We start from the raw sequence: 23,467 nt of genomic DNA on the forward strand, positions 1-23,467 counted from the left end.
CTTGGACTACCACTTGGCAGAAAAGTCGTGGAGATGAAATTCAATCATTGGAAAGATGCTGGGTCTAGAGAGCCTAATACTGAGTTCCTAAAAATATCCACCAGATTCAGGTAAGGACACAAAGTTGTTGCTTAAACAAGCGAACATTAAAATCAATAAAAAGACAACTGTATCCTTATTCAGTTATATTATACCTACACAACTAATTAAACATTGGATATAATGGCATAAAGAATACAGAAAGGAAATGGCAGACTCAAATACGTCATTGTATGCTACACTGTCTTCTCCCTCTTGGGAACCAAGGTATATTACTGATGAAGCAGTATTCCTAGGGTGATAAGGTATAATTAATCCACTTATCCCAGTTAAGCGAAATGCTCTCTTGAGAATGTCCTATATTCTTTAATTATATTTATTACTAAACCACTTGTGGATCTGTAATTCTGTGTTGAGAATATTTACTCAAAAGGAAATTGAGCCTGGAGCAAATAATAATAATAATAATAATAATATCAGGCAAATACCAATAACTAATACCAGGTGAGCAGGGAGGATCACTTTTGAGTTCACTGAGAATGTTCAGTTCATAAAATGAGAATTTAGGATTAAAACATGGTCCATTGGTGACCCACCAAAATACTAGTTCCCTTCAAGACAGCACCTGAGTATCTAGCGAGCTGTTCTCTCCTGACTCATTGGCATCTTAGTGGGTAATAAACATTTAGTGCATAAACATGATCTCACGGGATCATACCACCATTCATTTCCTTTATGCAGAATAACGATAAACTCAGGCGTCATCTAGCAGAAGCCATTTCATGCTGCTGTATGTGGGGCAGAAACAGAGTGGCCTTTGGTGAAAACAAGGCAGTGGCTCCATTGGTGCGTTACCTGAAGTCGAATGACGCCAATGTGCATCGAGCAACAGCTCAGGCCTTATACCAACTCTCAGAAGATGCCGATAACTGCATCACCATGCATGAGAATGGCGCAGTCAAGGTACAGTTGGTTGGCTTTGTGGTTTCATACAAGTTAGGCAAATGTAGTCTGAAAAGAAACTTAAGTAACATTAAGGTTTTACCAAAGTGGGTATTTGGACAAACAAAACTGCCTCCTTGTTGGATCATAGCTGCTGTTGAATATCATGGACTATGCTGCAGAAGAGTTGCGTGGAGAATTTTCTAATCAAATATAAAATGTACTCAGTAAAATAAATAGTCATCCTGTAATTTGAACTTTATTAAAAGAAAATATACAGTGTATGAACCATCAGTGGTATTCATAATTGTATTTAATATGTTACTTATTTAACACTTAAATAATGAAATATAGGCACCAACTAAATAGCAATGGAGCTGTCTGAAACGGCAACCAGTCTGCAGTTTGACAGTCTGAACCAGGGGTCCTCAAACTTTTTAAACAGGGGGCCAGTTCACTGTCCCTCAGACTGTTGGAGGGCCGGACTATAGATTAAAAAGAAACTATGAACAAATTCCTATGCACATTGCACATATCTTATTTTGAAGTAAAAAAACAAAATGGGAACAAATACAATATTTATATTTGCATGTGGCCCGTGGACCGTAGTTTGAGGACCCCTGGCTCTGAACCATAATGGGAAAGGACAATTCAAAGACATGCTTCTTTCAAAAATATATCTGGGTTTCAAATTCTCTTTTGCCTTTAACCAATATGCAAGTAGGAGAGTTTCTGCACATAGATTGTAACGTATCTATGTGTTACATAGAAAATGCCTAGAGCTTCTGACTGGAATCTTTTGATGACACTAAACAGCTTACATGTATTAGGAAAAATTGATTTAAAGTATTAGTTCTTTTCTATAGCTTGTTTCCTCATACAATATACTATTTATTATCTCAATTGGAGGCTATGACAACTTATTTAAATTTTGAAATGCATGCCCAAAGTGGCCTTAATCTTTCAAATAAGACTTAATAAAATTTCCAGTTAATCATATCTGGTCAAGTTTACACATGCCAAATATGAAACATCTTAGGAGGATTAGACTCTTACAATAACAATTGATAATTTTTGAAGAAATTATTTTAATTTATCCTTCAAATATATTGTAGTTTAACATGATGGTAATTTTTCTAAAATTAACCCCAATTTACATATAAGTGTGTCAAAATTTCTAGTATATATCTGACCATATAGCACATAAGTCAAATTAGTTTGTTCAAGCAAAAAACTGGCATAAAAAGCCCCTTTTAAACTAAGTACCAATTTTTCAAAGTAAATTATTACTAATTCCAAGTTGCTAACGAGTTATAAATGCTCTCACTTCTATATGATAATGATCTTCATTATCACTTTAAAAATAAAGACATTTCTAATTTAAAAATTACTGTATGCATTCAATTCTCTCTTTTTCTTTATTTTTTAAAATATATTTTATTGATTTTTTACAGAGAGGAAGGGAGAGGGAGGAATAGAGAGTTAGAAACATCGATGAGAGAGAAACATCGATCAGCTGCCTCCTGCACATCTCCTATTGGGGATGTGCCCGCAACCCAGGTACATGCTCTTGACCGGAATCGAACCTGGGACCTTTCAGTCCGCAGGCCGACGCTCTATCCACTGAGCCAAACCGGTTTCGGCTCTTTTTCTTTATTGATTAAGGTATTACATATGTGTCTTTATTCCCTCATTGCTTCCTTCCCCCCCTGCCCCGCTCATGCCCTCACCCCACTGGTGTCTGTGTCCATTGGTTAGGCTTATATGCATGCATGCAAGTCCCTTAGTTAATCTCTTCCCATAACTCCCATCCTCCCCTGCCTTCCCTCTGAGGTTTGACAGTCTGATTGATGCTTCTCTGTCTCTGGATCTGTTTTTGTTCATCAGTTTATGTTGTTCATTATATTCCACAAATGAGTGAGATCATGTGATATTTATCTTTCTCTGACTGGTTTATTTTGCTTAGCATAGTGCTCTCCAGTTCCATCCATGCTGTTGCAAATGGTAAGAATTCCTTCTTTTTTACAGCAGCATAGTATTCCATTGTGTAGATGTACCATAGTTTTCTAATCCACTCATCTGCTGATGGGCATTTAGGCTGTTTCCAAATCTTAGCTATGGTAAATTGTGGTGCTATGAACATAGGGGTACATATATCCTTTCTGAATGGTGTTTCTAGTTTCGTGGGATATATTCCTAGAAGTGGAATCACTGGGTCAAATGGGAGTTCCATTTTTAGTTTTTTGAGGAAACTCTATACTGTTCACCACAGTGGCTGCACCAGTCTGTATTCCCACCAGCAGTGCAGGAGGGTTCCTTTTTCTCCACATCCTCACTAGCACTTGTAGTTTGTTAATTTGTTGATGATAGCCATTCTGACAGGTGTGAGATGGTACCTCATTGTTGTTTTGATTTGCATGTCTCAGATGATTAGTGACTTTGAGCATGTTTTCATATGTCTCTTGGCCATCCTTATGTCCTCTTTCAAAAAGTATCTAATTAGGTCCATTGCCCATGTTTTGATTGGATTGTCCTTTTGTTAAGTTGTATGAGTTCCCTGTAAATGTTGGGAATTAAACCCTTATCGGAGATAATATTGGCAAGTATGTTCTCCCATGCAGTGGGCTTTCTTGTTTTATTGTGTTGTATGTGTTTTTATGATTTCTTTTGCTGTGCAGACGTTTTTTTTATTTTGATGTAGTCCCATTTGTTTATTTCCTCTTTAGTTTCCATTGCCCTAGGAGCTTTATCAGTGAAGATATTGCTTCAGCATATGTCTGAGATTTTGCTGCCTGTGGATTCCTCTAATATTTTTCTGGTTTGCCATCTTACGTTTAAGTCCTTTATTCATTTTGAGTTTATTTTTGTGTATGGTGAAAGTTGGTGGTCTAGTTTTATTTTTTTGCATGTATCTGTCCAATTTTCCCAACACCATTTATTGAAGAGACTGTCTTGACTTCATTGTATGCTGTTGCCTCATTTGTCAAATATTAATTGAGCGTAGTGGTTTCGGTTGATTTCTGGGTTCTCTATTCTATTCCCTTGGTCTATATGTCTGTTGTTGTGCCAGTAACAGGCAGTTTTGAGAACAGTGGCTTTGTAATACAGCTGATATCTGGTATTGAGATCCCTCCTACTTTGTTGTTCTTTCTCAGGATTGCTGCAGCTACTCGGGGTCTTTTTTTGTTCCAGATGAATTTTTGGAGAGTTCGTTCTAGGTCTGTGAAATCGGTATTTTAATGGGGAGTGCATTGAATCTATAGATTGCTTTGGGTAATATGGACATATTAATGACGTTGATTCTACCAATCCATGAACACGGTATATTCTTCCATCTGTTTATGTCTTCCTGTATCTCTTTTTTCAGTGTCCTGTAGTTTTCAGAGTACAAGTCTGTTACCTCCTTAGTTAAGTTTATTCCTAGGTATCTAAATTTTTTTGGTACAATGGTAAATGGGATTTTTTTAAAATCTCTCTTTCTATAAGTTCACTATTGCTGTATAAAAGTGCCATAGATTTCTGGGCATTAATTTTGTATCCGGCTACATTGCCAAATTCATTTATTAAGTCTAATAATAATTTTTAATTAAATCTTTATTGTTCAGATTATTACAGTTGTTCTTCTTTTTTCCCCCCATAGCTTCCCTCGACCTGGTTGCCACCCCACCCTCTGCCCTTACCTGCCCCCCACTGTCCTCATCCATAGGTGTATGATTTTTGTCCAGTCTCTTCCCGCACCCCCCCACACCCCTTTCCCCCTGAGAATTGTCAATCCACTCCCTTTCTACGCCCCTGGTTCTATTATATTCACCAGTTTATTCTGTTCATCAGATTATTTATTCACTTGATTTTTAGATTCACTTGTTGATAGATGTGTATTTGTTGTTCATAATTTTTATCTTTACCTTTTTCTTCTTCTTCCTCTTCTTAAAGGCTACCTTTCAGCATTTCATATAATACTGGTTTGGTGGTGATGAACTCCTTTAGCTGTTTCTTATCTGTGAAGCTCTTTATCTGACCTTCAATTCTGAATGATAGCTTTGCTGGGTAAAGTAATCTTGGTTGTAGATTCTTGTTATTCATCACTTTGAATATTTCTTGCCACTCCCTTCTGGCCTGCAAAGTTTCTGTTGAGAAATCAGCTGACAGTCATATGGGTACTCCCTTATAGGTAATTAACTGTTTTTCTCTTGCTGCTTTTAAGATTCTCTCTTTGTCTTTTGCTCTTCGCATTTTAATTATGATGTGTCTTGGTGTGGTCCTCTTTGGATTCCTTTTGTTGAGGGTTCTCTGTGCATCCTAGACTTGTAAGTCTATTTCTTTCACCAGGTAGGGGAAGTTTTCTGTCATTATTTCTTCAAATAGGTTTTCAATATCTTGCTCTCTCTCTTCTCCTGGCACCCCCATAATTCGGATGTTGGTATGCTTGAAGTTGTCCCAGAGGCTCCTTACACTATCTTCATATTTTTGAATTTTTTTTCTTTTTGCTTTTCTGGTTGGGTGTTTTTTGTTTCTTCGTATTTCAAATCTTTGACTTGAATCTTGCGATCCTCTAGTCTGCTGTTGGATCTCTGTATAATATTCTTTATTTCAGTCAGTGTCTGCTTAATTTCTAGTTTGTCCTTTTTCATATCCTCGAGGGTCTCACTAGATTTATTGAGGGTCTCACTAAATTTATTGGTGGTTTCTAGAAAATTCTTGAAAAACCTTATAACCGTGGTTTTGAACTCTATATCCAGTAGTTTTCTTTCCTCCATTTCTGTCGTTTGTGACCTGTTTCTTTGTCTCTGCATTTTGGCTGCTTCCCTGTGTTCATAGAGTAGCTTTCTGTGCTAGGTGTCCTATAGGGCCCAGTGACTCAGCCTCCCCAATTACGTGAGGTGGACACTCTTGGTGCACCCCTTTGTGGGCTTTGTGCACAGTCTTGTTGTAGTTAAGCCTTGATTGTAGTTGGTATCACTGGGAGGAATTGACCTCCAGGCCAATTGGCTGTGAGAATCTGCTGTGTCTACGGTGGGAGAACTTCTGTGCTGGAGACACCCTTCTGGGGCAAGACTTGCTTCAGTGGGGCTTTGGTGCTCACTGAGTTTGCACCCTGAGTGTGTCCCTTATGGATCTGAGGAGTTGTAATTGGATGGTCCCACTCTGACCACTGGGTACACTGGCTCTTGGATCTCTAAGGAAGTGCTAATTTAGCCTCTGCCTGAGGTTGCCCAGCAGGAGCTACGGAGAGATCTGCAGATTCCTTTTCCTTGTTTGGGGTTTGGAGGTGCCCAGATGAGGCCCAGCTGTGAAGCAATGCAAGCTGCTGTGGGGCCTTGGGCCTTCTTTTGGATGTTCTGGGTCTCTCTGACCCAGCTGCAGTTTGTTAGGAATTTTAGATTGCAAAGGGCCAGGCCATTCATTGCAAAAGCCTCTGCACACAGCTTGGGTGGGGTAAGGTCTCAGGGAGTAAACAGGGCAGAACAAGCAGCTATGGCTGATCCTCAGCCCTGCCCTTAGAGGCCCCAGGTCTCAGTGTCCTGAGGTAATTGCTGCAATCCCCTCTGAGAGAAAGCCGTCCTGGAGTTCCACCTGATGCCAGACAGTCCAGTTTCTCTCCGTATGAGTCTGGGTCCCCAGAGACTCACCCGGAACTGGAGTTCAGAGCCGTCGGGAGCCTGTGTCTCCCTCCCGATTGAAAAAGACAACCACGTCCTCAGTTGCCAGCCCTTTCCACATGCGCCTCCGTACCTCTGTACTTTACTTCCACACCTCCTCTGAGTCTCAGTGTGCTCATCTCTTTGGATGATGTCCATTTTGTCTTTTAGTTGTATTTTTGAAGTGGTTATGCGAGGCAGCAATTTCAGGTGTTTACATATGCCGCCATCTTGGTTTCTTCTAAGTCTAATAATTTTTTGATGGAGTCTTTAGGGTTTTCTATGTTAAGTATTATGTCATCTGTGAAGAATGACAGTTTTACATCTTCTTTTCCAATTTAGATACCTTTTATTTCTTCTTCTTGTCTAATTACTATGGCTAATACTTCCAGTACTATGTCGAACAGGAGTGGTGAAAGTGGGCATCCCTGTCTCGTTCCTGTTCTTAGGTGAAATGGTTTTAGTTTTTGGTCATTGAGTATGATGTTGGCTGTAGATTTGTCATATAAGGCTTTTATCATGTTGAGGTATGATCCCTCTATTCCCACTTTGCTGAGGGTTTTTATCAAGAAAGGGTGTTGGATTTTTCCAAATGCTTTTTCTGCATCAATTGATACGACTATGTGATTTTTATCTCTCAATTTTTTTATGTGATGTATCACGTTTATTGATTTGTGGATATTGTACCATCCTTGCATCCCTAGGATAAATCCCACTTGGTAATGGTGTATGATCTTTCTAATGTACTCCTGGATCCGATTTGCTAGAATTTTGTTGAGTATTTTGGCATCTATGTTCATGAGGGATATTGACCTGTAATTCTCCTTCTTTGTATTATCTTTATCTGGTTTTGGTATTAGGGTAATGCTAGCTTCATAGAAAGAGCTTGGAAGTGTTCCTTCCTCTTGAATTTTTTGGAATAGTCTGAGGAGGATAGGTTTTAGTTCTTCTTTGAATGTTTGGTAAAACTCTGCTGTGAAGCCATCTGGTCCAGGGCTTTTGTTTGCTGGAAGCTTTTTGATGACTGCTTCCATTTCCTCCATAGTTATCAGCCTATTGAGATTTTTAGATTCTTCCTGATTGAGTTTTGGAAGGTTGTATTTTTTTAGGAATATGTCTAGGTTGTCTAGTTTGTAGGAATAGAATTGTTCATAGTATTTTTTACAATCCTTTGTATTTCTGTGGGGTCTATTGTTATTTCACCTCTTTCATTTCTGATTTTGTTTATTTGGGTCCTCTGTCTGCTTCTTGGGGAGCCTGGCTAGAGGTTCATTAATATTGTTTATCTTTTCAAAGAACCAGCTCTTAGTTTCTTTTTCTCCCCCCCCCTTTATTGATTAAGATGTTATAAATGTGTCCTTATCCCCCCAATGTCCTCTCATTCCCCCAATCCTGCCCTCACCCTCACCCCCTGTTGTCCACATCTATCGCTTATGCTTATATGCATGCATACACCAGCTCTTAGTTTCATTGATCTTTTGTATTGTCTTTTTAGTCTCTATGTCATTTATTTCTGCTCTGATCTTTATTATTACCTTCCTTCTGCTCACTCTGGTCTTTTCTTGTTGCTCTCTTTCTAATTCTTTAAGTTGTAGAGTTAGATAATTTATTACCATTTTTATTTATTTTTTGAGGTAGGCGTGTAATGCTCTCTGAACTTCCTTCTCAGGACTGCTTTTACAGTGTCCCATAGATTTTGGATTGTTGTGTATTCATGGTCATTTGTTTTCAGGATATTTTTATTTTCTTCTTTGATCTCTTTGGTAACCCAATAATTGTTTAATAGCATGCTATTCAGCTTCCAAGTGTCTGAATTTTTTGATTGTTTTTGTTGTAGTTTATTTCTAATATTATGCCATTGTGATCTGAGAAGATACTTGATATGATTTCAATCTTCTCGAATTTGGAGAGACTTTGTCTGTGACCCAATATGTGGTCTATCTTTGAAAATGTCCCATGTACACTTGAGAAGAATGTATATTCCATGGCTTTGGTGTGAAATGTTCTGAAAATGTCAATTAAGTCCATATGATCTAGTGCAGTGGTTCTCAACCTGTAGGTCACGATCTTTTGGGGGGTCGAACGACCCTTTCACAGGGGTCGCCTAAGACCATTGGAAAACACATATATAATTACATATTGTTTTGTGATTAATCACTATACTTTAATTATGTTCAATTTGTAACAATGAAAATACATCCTGCATATCAGATATTTACATTACAATTCATAACAGTAGCAAAATTACAGTTATGAAGTAGCAACAAAAATAATTTTATGGTTGGGGGTCACCACAACATTAGGTTCTGATTTAAAGGGTCACAGAATTAGGAAGGTTGAGAACCACTGATTTAGTGAGTCATTTAGGATTGCTGTTTCTTTGCTGATTTTTTTGTCTAGAGGATTTATCCAGTGATGTCAGTGGGGTATTAAAGTCCCCTTCTATGATGGTACTGTTGTTGATCTCTCCCTTGATATCTTGCATTCAATTCTTGAATAGGACATGCACAACCTAATATAAGTATACAGTTTGAAAAATGAAGCTATAAAATTTAGTTTGGTAAAGTATCTGACATATAACACATGCTTAGACAATTGCCAGTTACTTTAAAAAGAGAATATCTCAGAAAAGTTTTATTTATTTTTATTTTTTTTAATATATTTTATTGACTTTTTACAGAGAGGAAGGGAGAGGAATACAGAGTTAGAAACATCGATGAGAGAGAAACATCGATCAGCTGCCTCCTGCACACCCCCTACTGGGGATGTGCCCGCAACCAAGGTACATGCCCTTGACCGGAATCGAACCTGGGACCTTTCAGTCCGCAGGCTGACACTCTATCCACTGAGCCAAACCGGTTAGGGCTCAGAAAAGTTTTAAATGTAATAAGGTTTGCATGTTGCCATTCAATTGACATATATGCCAGGTGTATGTGCGACTCTCAGTTATTTTTTCTAATGCAAGTCAGTAGATTGTCCAAATCATTTATGAATTGTAGTCTGCTATGAAAAATGTTGACACTCTGTTCAGACACAGCTTATATGTATTAGAAAAAGAAGGCAATAAGAATGATTAGGATGAGGGGCAGGATACAGAAAAGCAAAGAAAGGGTTTGTTATGCTCCAGACCCTTTTCTGGGTCATTTTGTGGTGTTTTGAAGGCCTTTCTGTCTGGACTATTTGCATTCCTAACTGCCTGCTATTTCTACTGCAGGATAACTGTAAATAACAGGACTTTTTTTTTTCTTTTTTACTGTTACTTAGTGGAGGCAGGCCCTACAATGGGCTCTCCCTCTTGGGGTCATGGGAAAAACATAAGGACCTATGTTTCCCTTTTCTGGTTTTCTTTAAGGTAGAAAAAAAATGTGGCATACTGGGTTTAGGTAGAAAAAATGAGATTTGATAGTTTCTTGGATCTGCAGAATAAAGGAAAAGGTTGAATCAAAAATGACTCCAGATTATGGGCTAGACTAAGAGAAAGATTTTTTTAGCCAAGATAATGCAAGAAAATAGTTAGCACAGTAGGATAGTTAAAATACCTGCAGTGAATGTGTCACATTTCTGACACCAAATGCATATACACTTTATCCACTATTTTGGCAAATCCCTGGCTGTTTTTATTCCCGATTGCTTCTGAACCTTTCTAGTCAAATGCGTATAGTGTTATTTCCCAGGTCTGCAAACATTCTTGCTGCAGCTGCTCATGAGCAATGTTGACAGGCTCTTTGACAATTACCAGGCTCATCTTATCACCCTGTTCATAAGTAATTTATTCCAGAGGTTGCTTCCTTCATTGTTCAATTTCCTCAACAGCAGTGGTGATGTCATGCAATGTATCTGTCTCATGCCAACTTATGTTTATTCTATCATAACAGTGAAGCAGCATTGAGGGTCTGGAATAGCTTGAGTTCAGTTTCTAATGTGTTCAATTTAAATGGTCAGTTTGAGTTTTTGGTCAGAGCAGTACTGTCCAGTAAGAATGTATTAAATTTTGTAGTAGCCAAAATTTAAGATAAAAAAGAAACAGGTGAAATTCATTTTAGTAATGTATTTCATTTAACCCAATATATCCAAAATATTATTTCAACATATAGTTAATATGAAAAATATGAATATTTTACTTTTTGTGTCTATATTAAGTCTTCAAAGAGTGTGTTTTATAATACATCTCAATTTGGAGCATCCATATTTCAAGTTCTCACCATTGGCTAGTGGTTTTTTTATTGGACAGCAAAAATCCAGGGACAAGAGAGGGGGCAATTCAGGAAGTATCAGTGAAGAGGTATGAAGCCACGAGCGAGGGTGGATAAGATGTTTTTGGCAGAGTTTAGAGAAGCCTGGGAAATCTCAAAATTTTTGCTCACTGAGCATGTAAATTAGGAAGAAGAGCTGTCAGAGTAAACTCAGGAAGTTCCTAGGTTAACCAGGTGTTCTAGAAAGGAAGAGTGAGTTTCCAAAGGGTTTGTGTTCAAAAGCTGCTAAGCAGTCAACAAGGATTTCCCGACTCAGTTATGTTGAAAAATAATCCTTGTGTTTGAGCCTTGGCTAGTGAGAATCTCTTCTCTATGAACTAACAAATCCCCTGCTCTAGTAAATGCAATGTGAAAGGAATAATTCAGTCCTTATTTCCTTTTTGATTATACACTGACCTCCTCAAAAGTATCAGCACAGGGTCTTGTATCACTACAAAACCTTGTGAATGTGAAAGCAGAGCTAATGGTAACTTTATTGAAAATATGAGAAGTCTAGGAGATGTACCAAAGTTATTTGTTACTCATAACAAAACTGTAACATAGGAAAATAATATTGGAGGGGAATAAGTTGCAGGAAAAACTGAGCAAGACAAACCCTGGCCTAAGACAAAAAAAAAAAATGTGGTCAAATAGAAAGATGATGAGCACCTATAGAAGACATTAAGCTCCCTTCCCCATGGTGACATTGGATTTGTTTTTGCAAATGTCTATACTGGGCAAATGAAAGCTATGTTATGGCCTATAACTTTCTGAAAGGCAGGAAATTTAAGAAACTGCAGAAAATATAATCAGAAGTGGGTCCAGCAGTGGCAGAGTGAGGGGAGAGCATTTCCATTTGGGTGGAACTGAAAGGGTTGCATTGGCTGCCTCACAGACTCAGCGCGTGGAGTGGCATTCCAGAGAACCAGGAAGATGACCCCAGGAGCAAACACACCTCATAGTTTTTGAAGTCTGGTATAGAAAAATAAAATATCACTCAGATTTTAGAGACTGAGATCACCCAGGATTTCAGTGTCTATATGCAGTCTACATGCACACTTAATGTTTGCTTGAGCTATAATGTTTTCTATTAATTGAAACTCTTAATGTGCCTTTGTGGTTTTCAGTACTTTCTTCACATTTCAGATATTTCCTGGAGAGCTGGGATATGTCCACTTGGCGGGAATTAAATTACCTCATAGGGCTATTAGGTATCAGTGACTATAATACCACATAGAGTCATATACAGACTTGTTTCTGATTGACTTTTTTCTTATTATTTGAATTTTTCTTTAAAGTGAGGAAGAAATTTATGATTACTTAAGGGTTTCATTAAGTTAGATTTCAGTTTAACATGTTTAACTTAATATCAATACATATATCAAATATTTTCCTTATTTCATTTTTATTTTTAACTTAAAATATAATAGCTTTATTAATATATGATTGACATACACATGCACATATTTAAAAGGTAGAATTTGATAACTTTTCACACACACATCCAGTAAAACCTCCTTCTTGCCCCTCTCTGTCGCTGTGCAACCACTGTCAATATAGATTAGTTTGCATTTTCTAGAATTGATTGTAAATTGGACCATATAGTATGTGCTTCTTTTTTGTTTGTCTTCTTTCACTCAGCTTATTTTCATATTCATTCATGCTCTTACATGTATCAATAGTGCACTCTTCTGTTTCCAAGTAGCATTCCATCACAGTTTGTTTATACTTTCATTATTGATGGACATTTGAGTTATTTCCAATTTGGGGTTATTACATATAAAGCTATGAACCTTCGTGCACAATTTTTGGTGTGGACATATGCTTTCACTCCTCTTGGGCAAACACCTAGGAGTGCATGGCTGGGTCGTATGGTAGCTCTATGTTAGCTTTTTAAGAAGTTACCAAACTTCCCAAAACAGCTGTGCCATTTTACATTCCCGCCAGCCATGTATGAGAGCATCCTCACCAATACTTGATATGTTCATTCTTTGTTATTTTAGACATTCTAGTAGGTGTGTAAAGATGATGTAGAACATCTTTTTATGTGCTTATATGTCCACTTTGGTGGTTTCCAAATTTTTTTATCATTTTTCAGTTCGGTAAAATGTCATACTGAGAGTAGAAGTCTTTAGGATTTTCTTGTTTAAATGGTGGTTTGGAATAATAATATGAAATATATAAGGACTTAGAAAAGTTATAATGATCACATGTTCTGATTCCAAATCAAGAATTTTAGCTATTTATATAAAAAGTTTCTAAGGGTATAAAAATTAAATAACATTTATACATTCAACATATCTACTTATATAAAAACCATGGGTGGTGTTCATCATGACCACAACCGCCGCGACCAAGCGGAAGGAAGTCAGTCCTGCAGGGGTTGTCTTTGCAATGGCTGTACCCTCCCCCAAGCTGTTTCCCAGAGCTGTTTCCTGTAAGCTCGGGGTTTGAGGCAGAAACCTGCCCTGGGAGCGTGGAGGCATATCTTTCTAAAGTGTGCTGTGCCAGCACGGCCAGGGGTGAACCTGAGTGGGGGGCGGCTGAAAGGCTTAGAAAAGACAGACAAGAGAATGAAAGCCAGGACTCGGTGGGACACTGCTTCTCTGAGAGACAGTGACCACGCCCACAGCCATGCCTTTATTTTATAGCAGATGCTACCAGGCAAAGTAAGGGCGTGACAAAGATGTTTACAACATTCTCCTAGGTTTCAATCCTACTCAACTACATGCACCTGAACTCTATCAAGCCCACATCACTCAGGCATGTGGGGCCACATGTTCGGACCATAGGTTCAAGCTTACAACTACAGCTGTTGGCTATAATTGTGCTGGGAGGGCCCTGCCCTCCAAGCTGGGACTTGCACGTGGCAATGAGAGGACTGTGCCCTCTCATCAGTCCAAGGCTTGAACCTGTCCAAAACACTGTAGCGGCTCCCCACAATAAAGTTTTAATTCTGTTTCTTTGTTACTAATTTTGTGGCCCCATCCCATAACAAAGAAACAATTTCTGGAGTATGAGGCCCAGGAATCAGAATTTTAAAAAGATTCCCAGGTGATTTTAATGTGCAGCCAAGGTTGAGAACCACTGCTATAGATAATATTAAAAATATATCTAAACGTGCAATTCTTTGTCCAAAAAAATGAGCATGTTCAAAAATTAAATGAAGAAAATTGGATATACTCGATGGAGATTTTCACACATATTTGAGTGATGATTCCATTGATTCCACAGGTGATGCTGAAAAGGAAAATTTTCCCATTGAATTTCTTAATAGTATTACTCCTTCGGGAATGCCATGTCATAAATTAAAATTGAAAGTGGGTGCAATCATCATGCTATTGAGAAATCTCAATAGTAAATGGGGTCTTTCTAATGGTACCAGATTTATTATCAAAAGATTATGACCTAACATTATCAAAGCTGAAGTATTAACAGGATCTGCAGAGGGAGAGGCTGTTCTGATTCCAAGAATTAATTTGTCCCCATCTGACACTGGCCTCCCATTTAAATTGATTCAACGACGATTTCCCGTGATGCCAGCATTTGTGATGACTATTAATAAATCACAAGGACAAACTCTAGGCAAAGTAGGCATATTCCTACCTGAACCCGTTTTTGCACATGGTCAGTTATATGTTGCTTTCTCTCGAGTTTGAAGAGCATGTGATGTTACAGTTAAAGTTCTAAGTACTTCATCACAAGGGAAATTAGTCAAGCACTCTGAAAGTGTTTTCACTCTTAATGTGGTGTACAGGGAGATATTAGAATAAGTTTAATCACTTTATCAGTCATTGTTTGCATCACTGTTGTTTTCATATCATGTTTTTGTCATTTTTATATCATGTTTTTGTCGTTTTTATATCATGCCTCTGTTGTTGTTATATCCTTTTGTTACTATTTATTGATTAGTAAATGTATATATTATTTTCATATACATTTTACTAATTTCCTTTCATCTCTCACACTTCTATTATAGAGAAAGGGCAAATAGCAATATTAAAATATCTCTGTTAATTAATTCCCTTTTTAAAAAATATATTTTATTGATGTTTTACAGAGAGGAAGGGAGAGGAATAGAGAGTTAGAAACATCAATGAGAGAAACATCAATCAGCTGCACACTCCCCACTGGGGATTTGCCCGCAAGCAATGTATATGCCCTTGACTGGAATTGAACCTGGGACCCTTGAGTCCGCAGGCCGATGCTCTATCCACTGAGCCAAATTGGTTAGGGCAATTAATTCCCTTTTAATGTGCACGAATTTTGTGCAATGGGTTACTAGTACTTAATATACATCTAAATCAATTTTGTAGAAAATCTTAAAACTATCAAATTTGAATGACTAATGCAGGCAATCATAGAAGGAATATTTCAGTATTGTTTGATTCCTTTTTCTAAGTGTTTATGTTAGAGTGTATTCCTTATCCAATACTCCTCACCCTTTACCTCAGGTAGGAATCTTGTTAAAATTCAGATTCTGAGCCAGTAGGTCTAGTGTCAGGACTGAGATTCTGCATTTCTCACAAACACTGACGTGCTGTGCTGCCTTTTGTCTGTAATCACACTGACTGCTAGCAAGTCCTTAGCCCTGGGGAACCTGAGAACAAGGAAAGGCCTTAGCCCACTTTCCTCCAGGCCACAAGCAGCTTTCTCCCATTTACAAGCACTGGCTGTTTTTCTGCTGACAGGAAATAGCAGTTAAGGAAGCACTGTTCTAGGAGACATAGAGTACATTCTTTCAAAGGCAATAAAATGAATTGCATTGGCTTACAGCTTTGAAGATAGTATTTTAGATAGGACATTTGTCTCTGCCTCACTGCAGTGAATTCACCTTGCTTCTGCTAAGTTTCCACCACCCCACTCCCAGCAACATAAACATCCCTCCCCTTCTTGAAAACTAAAGGGGAGTAAAGATGAAAGAGAGAGTTGCATGTAAGTATACCAAAAGAACTAGATAATAATGAAAGTCCCATCTTTTTCATTTATTCAGCTTCCTAGGTGGCAGATACTATTCTAAAAGCACATTTATACATGGTCTTTCATTGAATCTTTTCCATTATCCAATGAGATGGGTATTATTATCTTCATTTTACAGATAAAGAAACTGAGTTTCATAGCGATTAAGTAACTTGTCCTAGGTCACCCAGAGCACAAGGTAAGGACCCAAGAAATCTAGTTTCAGGGTCTGTTCTCTCAACTCCCATTGCCGGGTAAACCTGAAGTGCTCCAAGACACAAGTGTGTGGATGGGCATGGGTGTTTAAGGATATGTTTGAAGGACTACACCTGGTTGATAAATTACTTTAGGAGGAACTTTAGCTGTTGGAGAAGGCACAAAGGAGAATGGGACTTGGTGGAGAACATACGTTTTTATATAGAATGGTTCCTGTCCTTGTTATTACAGCCTCCCATCCTCTAAATACGCTATTTCTCCCCTTAGTTTTCATGATTTTCTAACCTCTCTTGCTGCCCTTGAAGCTTTTTTAAAGACTTAACTTATGCCAATTAAATATTATTACTAATAATGGTTATAGAATATGAAGTTAAAGCCAAATGTTTTTATGGGTTTTTTTTAAAAGAATTATTTATATTTCTATCGTCACATAGACTTTAATAAGGGTAGCTATATTCCCCAAAGGCAAGTTTAGACACTTGTTATAGGTAAGTGGAACAGGTTGAAATTAAGTCCAAAGCTCATGTATTCAGGTTTTTTAATTTTAACATTCTTAATTCTAAAAATGTCAAGTATATACACACACCCACACCCATAAAGCATAAAATACCACTAATATTAACTAAATTAACTAATATTAACCTTTATATATTATTTTGTTTCCTAATGGCTTCAGCACACATTTTCTGTCTGCAAACCCTTCTCTCTTCATCCTTAGGTTAAATGCACCTGTTCCAAGATGCTTTCTCAGACTTCCTGGGCTAAAGTAGGTTATCCCCCTGTTAACTCTTCATTCAGCACTGTTTGTTTCCTTCATTGCATTCAGCACACTTCATAATTATTTTGTCCATTTACTTGTTTTTGATCAGGCCCTTCTTTTTTTATTTTTAAAAAAATCTTTATTGTTGAAAGTATTATGTACATCCCCCTTTTTACCCCATTGACCCCTTCTAGCCCACTCCTGCCCCCCACCATAGGCCTTCACCACACCATTCACCATTGTCCATGTCCATGGGTTATCCTATATAATAAAAGCATAATATGCAAATCAACCGAACCATGGAACAACTGGTTGCTATGATGCACACCGACCACCAGGGGGCAGACGCTCAATGCAGGAGCTGCCCCCTGGTGGCAGTGCGCTCCCACAGGGGGAATGCCGCTCAGCCAGAAGCCAGGCTCACAACTGGCGAGTGCACTGGCAGTGGTGGGAGCCACTCCCGCCTCCGCTACAGGTGGGCGGTAAACAGCGAGGGGTCCTGGACTGTGAGAGCCCCGGAATGCGAGAAGGATGTCTGACTACTGGCAGACATCCCCCGAGGGGTCCCGGACTGCGAGAGGGCACAGGCCGGGCTGAGGGGACCCCCTACAGCGCACGAATCTCGTGCACTGAGCCTCTAGTGTGTGTGTGTGTGTGTGTGTGTGTGTGTGTGTGTATATATATATATATATATATATATATATATATATATATATATATACAAGTTCTTTGGTTGATCTCTGCGAGGGCTATGAGATTCTTGGTCCTACTCTCTCTTGAACTCTGGGATGATGAAAAGAAGGGCAAGTCCTGCCTGTGAGGAGAATTCATGTACCATATATTTATTCCATTCCTCTATTTTAAATTTCACCAAATAAATTGCAGTCACCCATTAAATAAATAATTAACAAATATTAGAATAGTGAGCTGAGTTATAAGAGATACTTTTCTTAGACTAACAAATAGTTAATATAAATAGCTATATATATTTTATAGAATGTATATTATAGGACAATCTCTTTTTAAAATAGCAGCCAACCACTGAGTGTCCGCTGCTGAATTAGGTCCTTTATTCATTATCTCATTTAGTCTTCACAATAACCCTATGATGTAGGCATTACTGTCCCCATTTGAAAGATTTGAGAAGCTTTAGCTCAACAGTATAAGAGATGTGTTCAAAATCCCATAGAAAGAATTCAGGATCCTTAAGGATGCAGAATATTGCAAGCAACACAAATAACTCAAAATATCTTAGGCGTCAAATAAGATAATGGATATTTGACAGATTTCATGGCCAAGAAAGTAGCAGAGTCTAAAGAAGATACAGACAAGGGAATCCAAGGTTTTTATCAGCTTTTCTTTAATCTGTCATCTCTCTTCCTTTCTGTGTCATTTTCATTTTATTCTTTCCCTGTGAGTTGGCTCTCTCTGTTTCTCCACATTTTCTCAGCTGTTTCTGCAAGATTTATTCCCCAGTCATCCAAGGAGACCAGATATTTTTCTCACTTTCAATTCGAGAAATCTTAGGGAATGGAATCTGATTGGCCCAGTTTGGGAAAAGTATTCACCCCTAGTCCAATCAACTGTGGACAAGAAAATAGTGTGATATTTTATAAAATGGCTTCCAAGGTTTAGAACTGATGGTACACGGACATTTAAGAATATTCATTCCTGGTGAGCTGAGAAGACACTGAACATGGTGCACACAAATGTGAAGAGCCATGATTTATAAAGAAATATAAATCAGGACCAACTGACATGAGAAATTTTTAGATCAGTTGGCATTCATTATCATGCTATTATTTAGTATGTTTTAGAGTTATTTATACTTTTATTGTGAGTTATCATTCCAGATCTTTCAAAGATGTACAGAAGGCCTTTTACCCAATACTTCTAAAATGTTGTGACTTGTTTGTTAAAAGTGTAAGTCCTTGCCCTAACTGGTTTGGCTCAGTGGATAGAGCATCAGCCTGTGGACTGAAGGGTCCCAGGTTTGATTTTGGTCAAGGGCATGTACCTTGGTTGCGGGCACATCCCCAGTAGTGGGAGTGTAGGAGGCAGCTGATCGATGTTTCTCTCTCATCGATGTTTCTAACTCTCTATCCCTCTCCTTTCCTCTCTGTAAAAAATCAATAAAATATATTTCAAAAAATAAAATTAAAAAAAAATTTTTAAAAAGTGTAAGTCCTTGCCAACAGCTTTGGCTCACTTTATTATTATTTTATTTTTATTAAATAACTTTTTAAATTTGTTTTATTTATTTTTTAAGTACAGTTTACATTCAATATTACTTTGTATTAGTTTCAGGTGTACAGCATAGTGGTTAGACAATCATACTTTACAAAGTATTTCCCCTGATATATCCAGTAATCACCTGGCAATATAATAGTTATTACAATGTTATTGACTATATTTCCTATGCTGTACTTTACATTCTGATGACTGTTTTGTAACTGCCAATCTATAAATCTGAATCCCTTCACCTTTTTCACTCAGCCTCGCAAATGCCTTTCCCTTTGGCAACCATCAGTCTGTTTTCTGTATCTGTGAGTCTGTTTCTGTTTTGTTTTTTTCATTTATGTTGTTCTTTAGATCCCACATGTACATGAAATCATATGGTATTTGTCTTTCTCTTACTAAATTACTTTGCGTAGCATAATACACTCTAAGTCCATCTATGCTGTCACAAATGGTAAGATTTCATTCCTTTTTATGTCTGAGTAATATTCCATTGTATATGTGTACCACAGCTTTTTTTAATCCATTCATCTATTGATAGACACATGGGTTGCTTTCATAGCTTGGCTGCTATAAATAACTAGTGGCCCATTGCACAAGGATTCGAGCAATAGGCCTTCCTTCCCCTGGCTGCCAGCACCGGTTTTCCTCCGGCACCTGGGACCCATGCCTTTGGTCTGGCTGCAGCAGTGAGGCTTGGCTTCTCCGCTCTGGCTGCTCCCAGTCCCTCCTCTTTTTTTTTCCAGCTCCTCGAGCAGAGGCCAGGGCTGGCTTGAGCGGAGCCCAGGCCCCCAGCCCCTCCTTGAGAGGAGTACAGGGCCAGTGGGAAGCTTAGCTTCCTCTGTTGCCAGGAGCAGCCCAAGCCTCCATGCTCACTCCAGCTCCATGGCCACCGCCATCTTCAGTCATCTTCAATCTTCGCTCCATGCCTGCGTATGCAAGTTAACCACCATCTTTGTTGGGTTAATTTGCATAGTCGCTCTGATTGGCTGGTGGGTGTAGTGGAGTGGTGCAGTGATGGAGTGATGATTAATTTGCATGTTTCTCTTTTATTAGTATAGATGCTGCAGTCAACACAGGGGTGCACATATTCTTTTGAATTACTGTTTTGGGTTTCTTCATATATATACCCAGAGGTGGAATCACTGGGTCATAAGGCAGTTCCATTTTTAATTTTTTGAGGAAACTTCATACTGTTTTTCATAATGGCTGCACCAATCAGCATTCCTACCCAAAAGTGCACAGGGATTCCCTTTTCCCACCAACATTAGTTGTTTGTTGATTTATTGATAATAGCCATTCTGATGGGTATGAGGTAATATCTCATTGTGGTTTTAATTTGCATTTATCCAACGATTAGTGACATTGAGCATCTTTTTATATGTCTATTGGCCATCTGTATATACTCTTTGGAGAAGTGTCTATTCAAGTCCTTTGCCCATTTTTAAATTGGATTATTTGTTGTTGTTGTTTTGTTGTTGTTGTTGTTGGTTTCATTAATTTATATCTTTATAAATTTTTGATATTCACTTCTTATAAGATCTATCATTGGCGAATATGTTCTCCTATTCAGTGGGTTGTCTTTTCATTTTGTTGATGGTTTCCTTTGCTGTGCAAAAACTCTTTCATTTGATATAGTTTCATTTGTTTATTTTCACTTTTGTTTCCTTTACCAGGGAGATATATCAGAAAAAAATGTCAGTAGGAGAATGTTGAAGATTTTACTGTCCATATTTTCTTCTAGGAGTTTTATGTTTTTAGATCTTACATTTAATCCCATTTTGAGTTTATCCTTGTATATGGTATAAGAAAGTGGTCTAGTTTCATTTTTTTCCCCAATTTTCCCAACACCATTTATTGAATAGACTATCTTTACCCCATTGTATGTTCTTCCTTCCTTTGTCAAATATTACTTGACCATACAGGTGTGGGTTTATTTCTGGGCTCTCTATTCTGTCCCACAATCTACATTTTTGTTTTTATGCCAGTACCATGCTGTTTTGAGTACTATGGACTTGTAATAAAGTTCAATATCAGGTAGCATAATTTCTCAAACTTTGTTTTTCTTTCTCAAGATTGCCATGGCTATTTGGGGACCTTTGTGGTTCCATATAAATTTTTAGATAATTTTTTTCTAGTTCTGCAAAATACATCACTGATATTTTCATAGGAATAGTATTGAATTATAGATTGCTTTGGGTAGTATGGACATTTTAACAATGTTAATTCTCCTATCCAGGATCACAGTCTATGCTTCTATTTATTTGTATCTTCTTCAATTTCTTTCTTCAGTTTCTTATAATTTTCTAAGTACAGGTCTTTTACCTCCTTAGTTAAAAATATTACTAGGTATTTTATTTTTTGATGCAATTGTAAATGGGATTGTTTTCTTGTTTCCCTTTCTGATCATTATTGGTATATAAAAATGCAACCAATTTCTGGATATTTATTTTGTATCTTGCTACTTTACTGAATTTATCAGTTCCAGTAGTGTTTTTTTGGTGAGATATTTAGGGCTCTCTATATACAGTATCATGTTATCCACAAATAATGACAGTTTTACTTTTTTCTTTCCAGTTTGGGTGCCTTTTATTTCTTTTTCTTGTCTGATTGCCGTGGATAGGATTTCCAGTATTATGTTGAATGACAGTAGACATCCTTGACTTGTTCCGAATCTTAAGGGAAATGCTTTTAATTTTCCCCACTGAGTATGATGTTAGTTATGAGTTTGTTATATATATTTTTTAAATCTTTACTGTTGAAAGTATTACATATGTCCTCTTTTTTCTCTCATTGACCCCTTATAGCCGACCCCAGCCCCAGGCATCCACCACCCTATTGTCAGTGTCCATTGGTTATGCATATATGCATACAAGTTCTTTGATTGAGATATGTTTCCTCTATTCCCACTTTCCTGAGAGTTTTTATCTTAAATGGATGCTGGATTTTGTGAAATGCTTTTCTGCATCTATTGATATGACCATATAATTTTATCCTTCATTTTGTTCATATGATGTATGACATTAATTAATTTGAAGATATTATACCAACCTTGCATCCCAGAAATAAATCACCCTTGATCGTGGTCTATGATCTTTTTAATGTATTGCTAAATTTGTTTGCTAATATTTTGTCGAGGATTTTTGCCTATAATTTCTTTCTTTGTCATGTCTATCTGATTTTGGAATTAGGATAATGGTGGCCTCATAAAGTGAGCTTGGGAGTCTTCCCTTCTCTTTAATTTTTTTTTTGAACTTGTTTGAGAAGTATAAGTGTTAGTTCTTCTTTGAATGTTTGGTAAAATTCACCTGTGAAGCCATCTGGTACAGAACTTAAGTTTGTTGGAATTTTTTATTACAGTTTCAGTTTAATTCGTGGAAATTAGTGTGTTCAGATTGTCTATTTCTTCTTGATCCAGTTTTGGGAGATTTTATGTTTCTAGAAATTTATCTATTTCTTCTATATTGTCCAATTAGTCAACATATAGTTGTTTGTAGTATTGTTGTATTATATGTTTTTCTTAATCCTCACCTGAGGATATTTTTTCCAATGATTTTTGGAAAGAGAGGAAGGCAGGGAGGGAGGGAGAAAGAGAAAGGAAGAGAAACATCAATGTGAGAGACACATCGCTTAGTTGCCTCCTGCATATGCCTTGACTGGGGCCTGTGATTGAACCCATAACCCTAGTACATGCCCTTGACCAGAAATTGAACCCACAACCCTTTCATGTGTGGGCCGACACCTTATCCACTGATCCACAATGGCCAGTGCCATAGTATTTTTTTTTTTAATCCTTGATATTGCTGTGGTGTCTGTTGTAACTTGTTTCTTTCATTTCTGATTTTATTTATTGGGGTCTTCTTTTTGTTTTTTTTAATGAGTCTTATTTCTGGTTAAAGGTTTATCAATCTTGTTTATCTTTTCAAAGAACCAATTCTTGGTTTCATTGATCTTTAGTATTGTTTTTTCAGACCACATATATTGGTCTTATTTTTCAGACTCTATTTTGTTTATTTCTCCTCTGATCTTTATATGTCCCTCCTTCTACTCAATTCAGGCTTCATTGTTCTATCTCTAGTTCCTTTAAGTGTAAGGTTAGATTGTTTATTTGAGATGTTTTTTGTTTCTTGAAGTAGGCCTGAGTGCTATACATTTCCCTCTTCAAACTGTTTTCACTATGTCCTGCAGATTTTGGGTAATTGTGTTGTCATTTTCATTTATCTCAAGGTATATTTTGATTTATTCCTGGATGTCATTGTTAACTCATTTATTATTTAGTAACATGTTGTTGTTGTTTTTTTAAATCCTTACTCAAGGACATGTTTTTATTGATTTTAGAGTGTGAGGAAGGGAGAGAGAGAGAAACCTCAATGTGAAAGAGAAACATCAGCCAGTTCCTTCTATACATACACCAACCGGGGATTGAACGTGTGGTTTGGGTA

At 37.5% G+C, this 23,467-nt stretch overlaps 1 protein-coding gene across 3 annotated transcripts in view; it reads left to right on the forward strand.

Annotated features, from left to right (window-relative positions):
- Window positions 1–23,467, forward strand: part of ODAD2 (outer dynein arm docking complex subunit 2) — a 235,563-nt gene that overhangs the window by 174,969 nt on the left and 37,127 nt on the right. For 2 of the 3 annotated variants that reach the window (XM_070407349.1, XM_070407348.1), the window contains one exon: window positions 781–1,002. In XM_070407349.1, the coding sequence (XP_070263450.1) occupies window positions 781–1,002 (222 nt within the window). Of the gene's footprint in view, window positions 1–780; window positions 1,189–23,467 lie in introns of those variants that run through there. The other variant, XM_070407347.1, reaches the window with a different exon arrangement.

The sequence above is a fragment of the Myotis yumanensis genome, unplaced genomic scaffold (genome assembly GCF_028538775.1).
Source record: "Myotis yumanensis isolate MYYU_CA2020_CCGP unplaced genomic scaffold, mMyoYum1.0.hap1 SCAF_1, whole genome shotgun sequence".
In the NCBI taxonomy this organism is placed as follows: Eukaryota; Metazoa; Chordata; class Mammalia; order Chiroptera; family Vespertilionidae; genus Myotis; species Myotis yumanensis.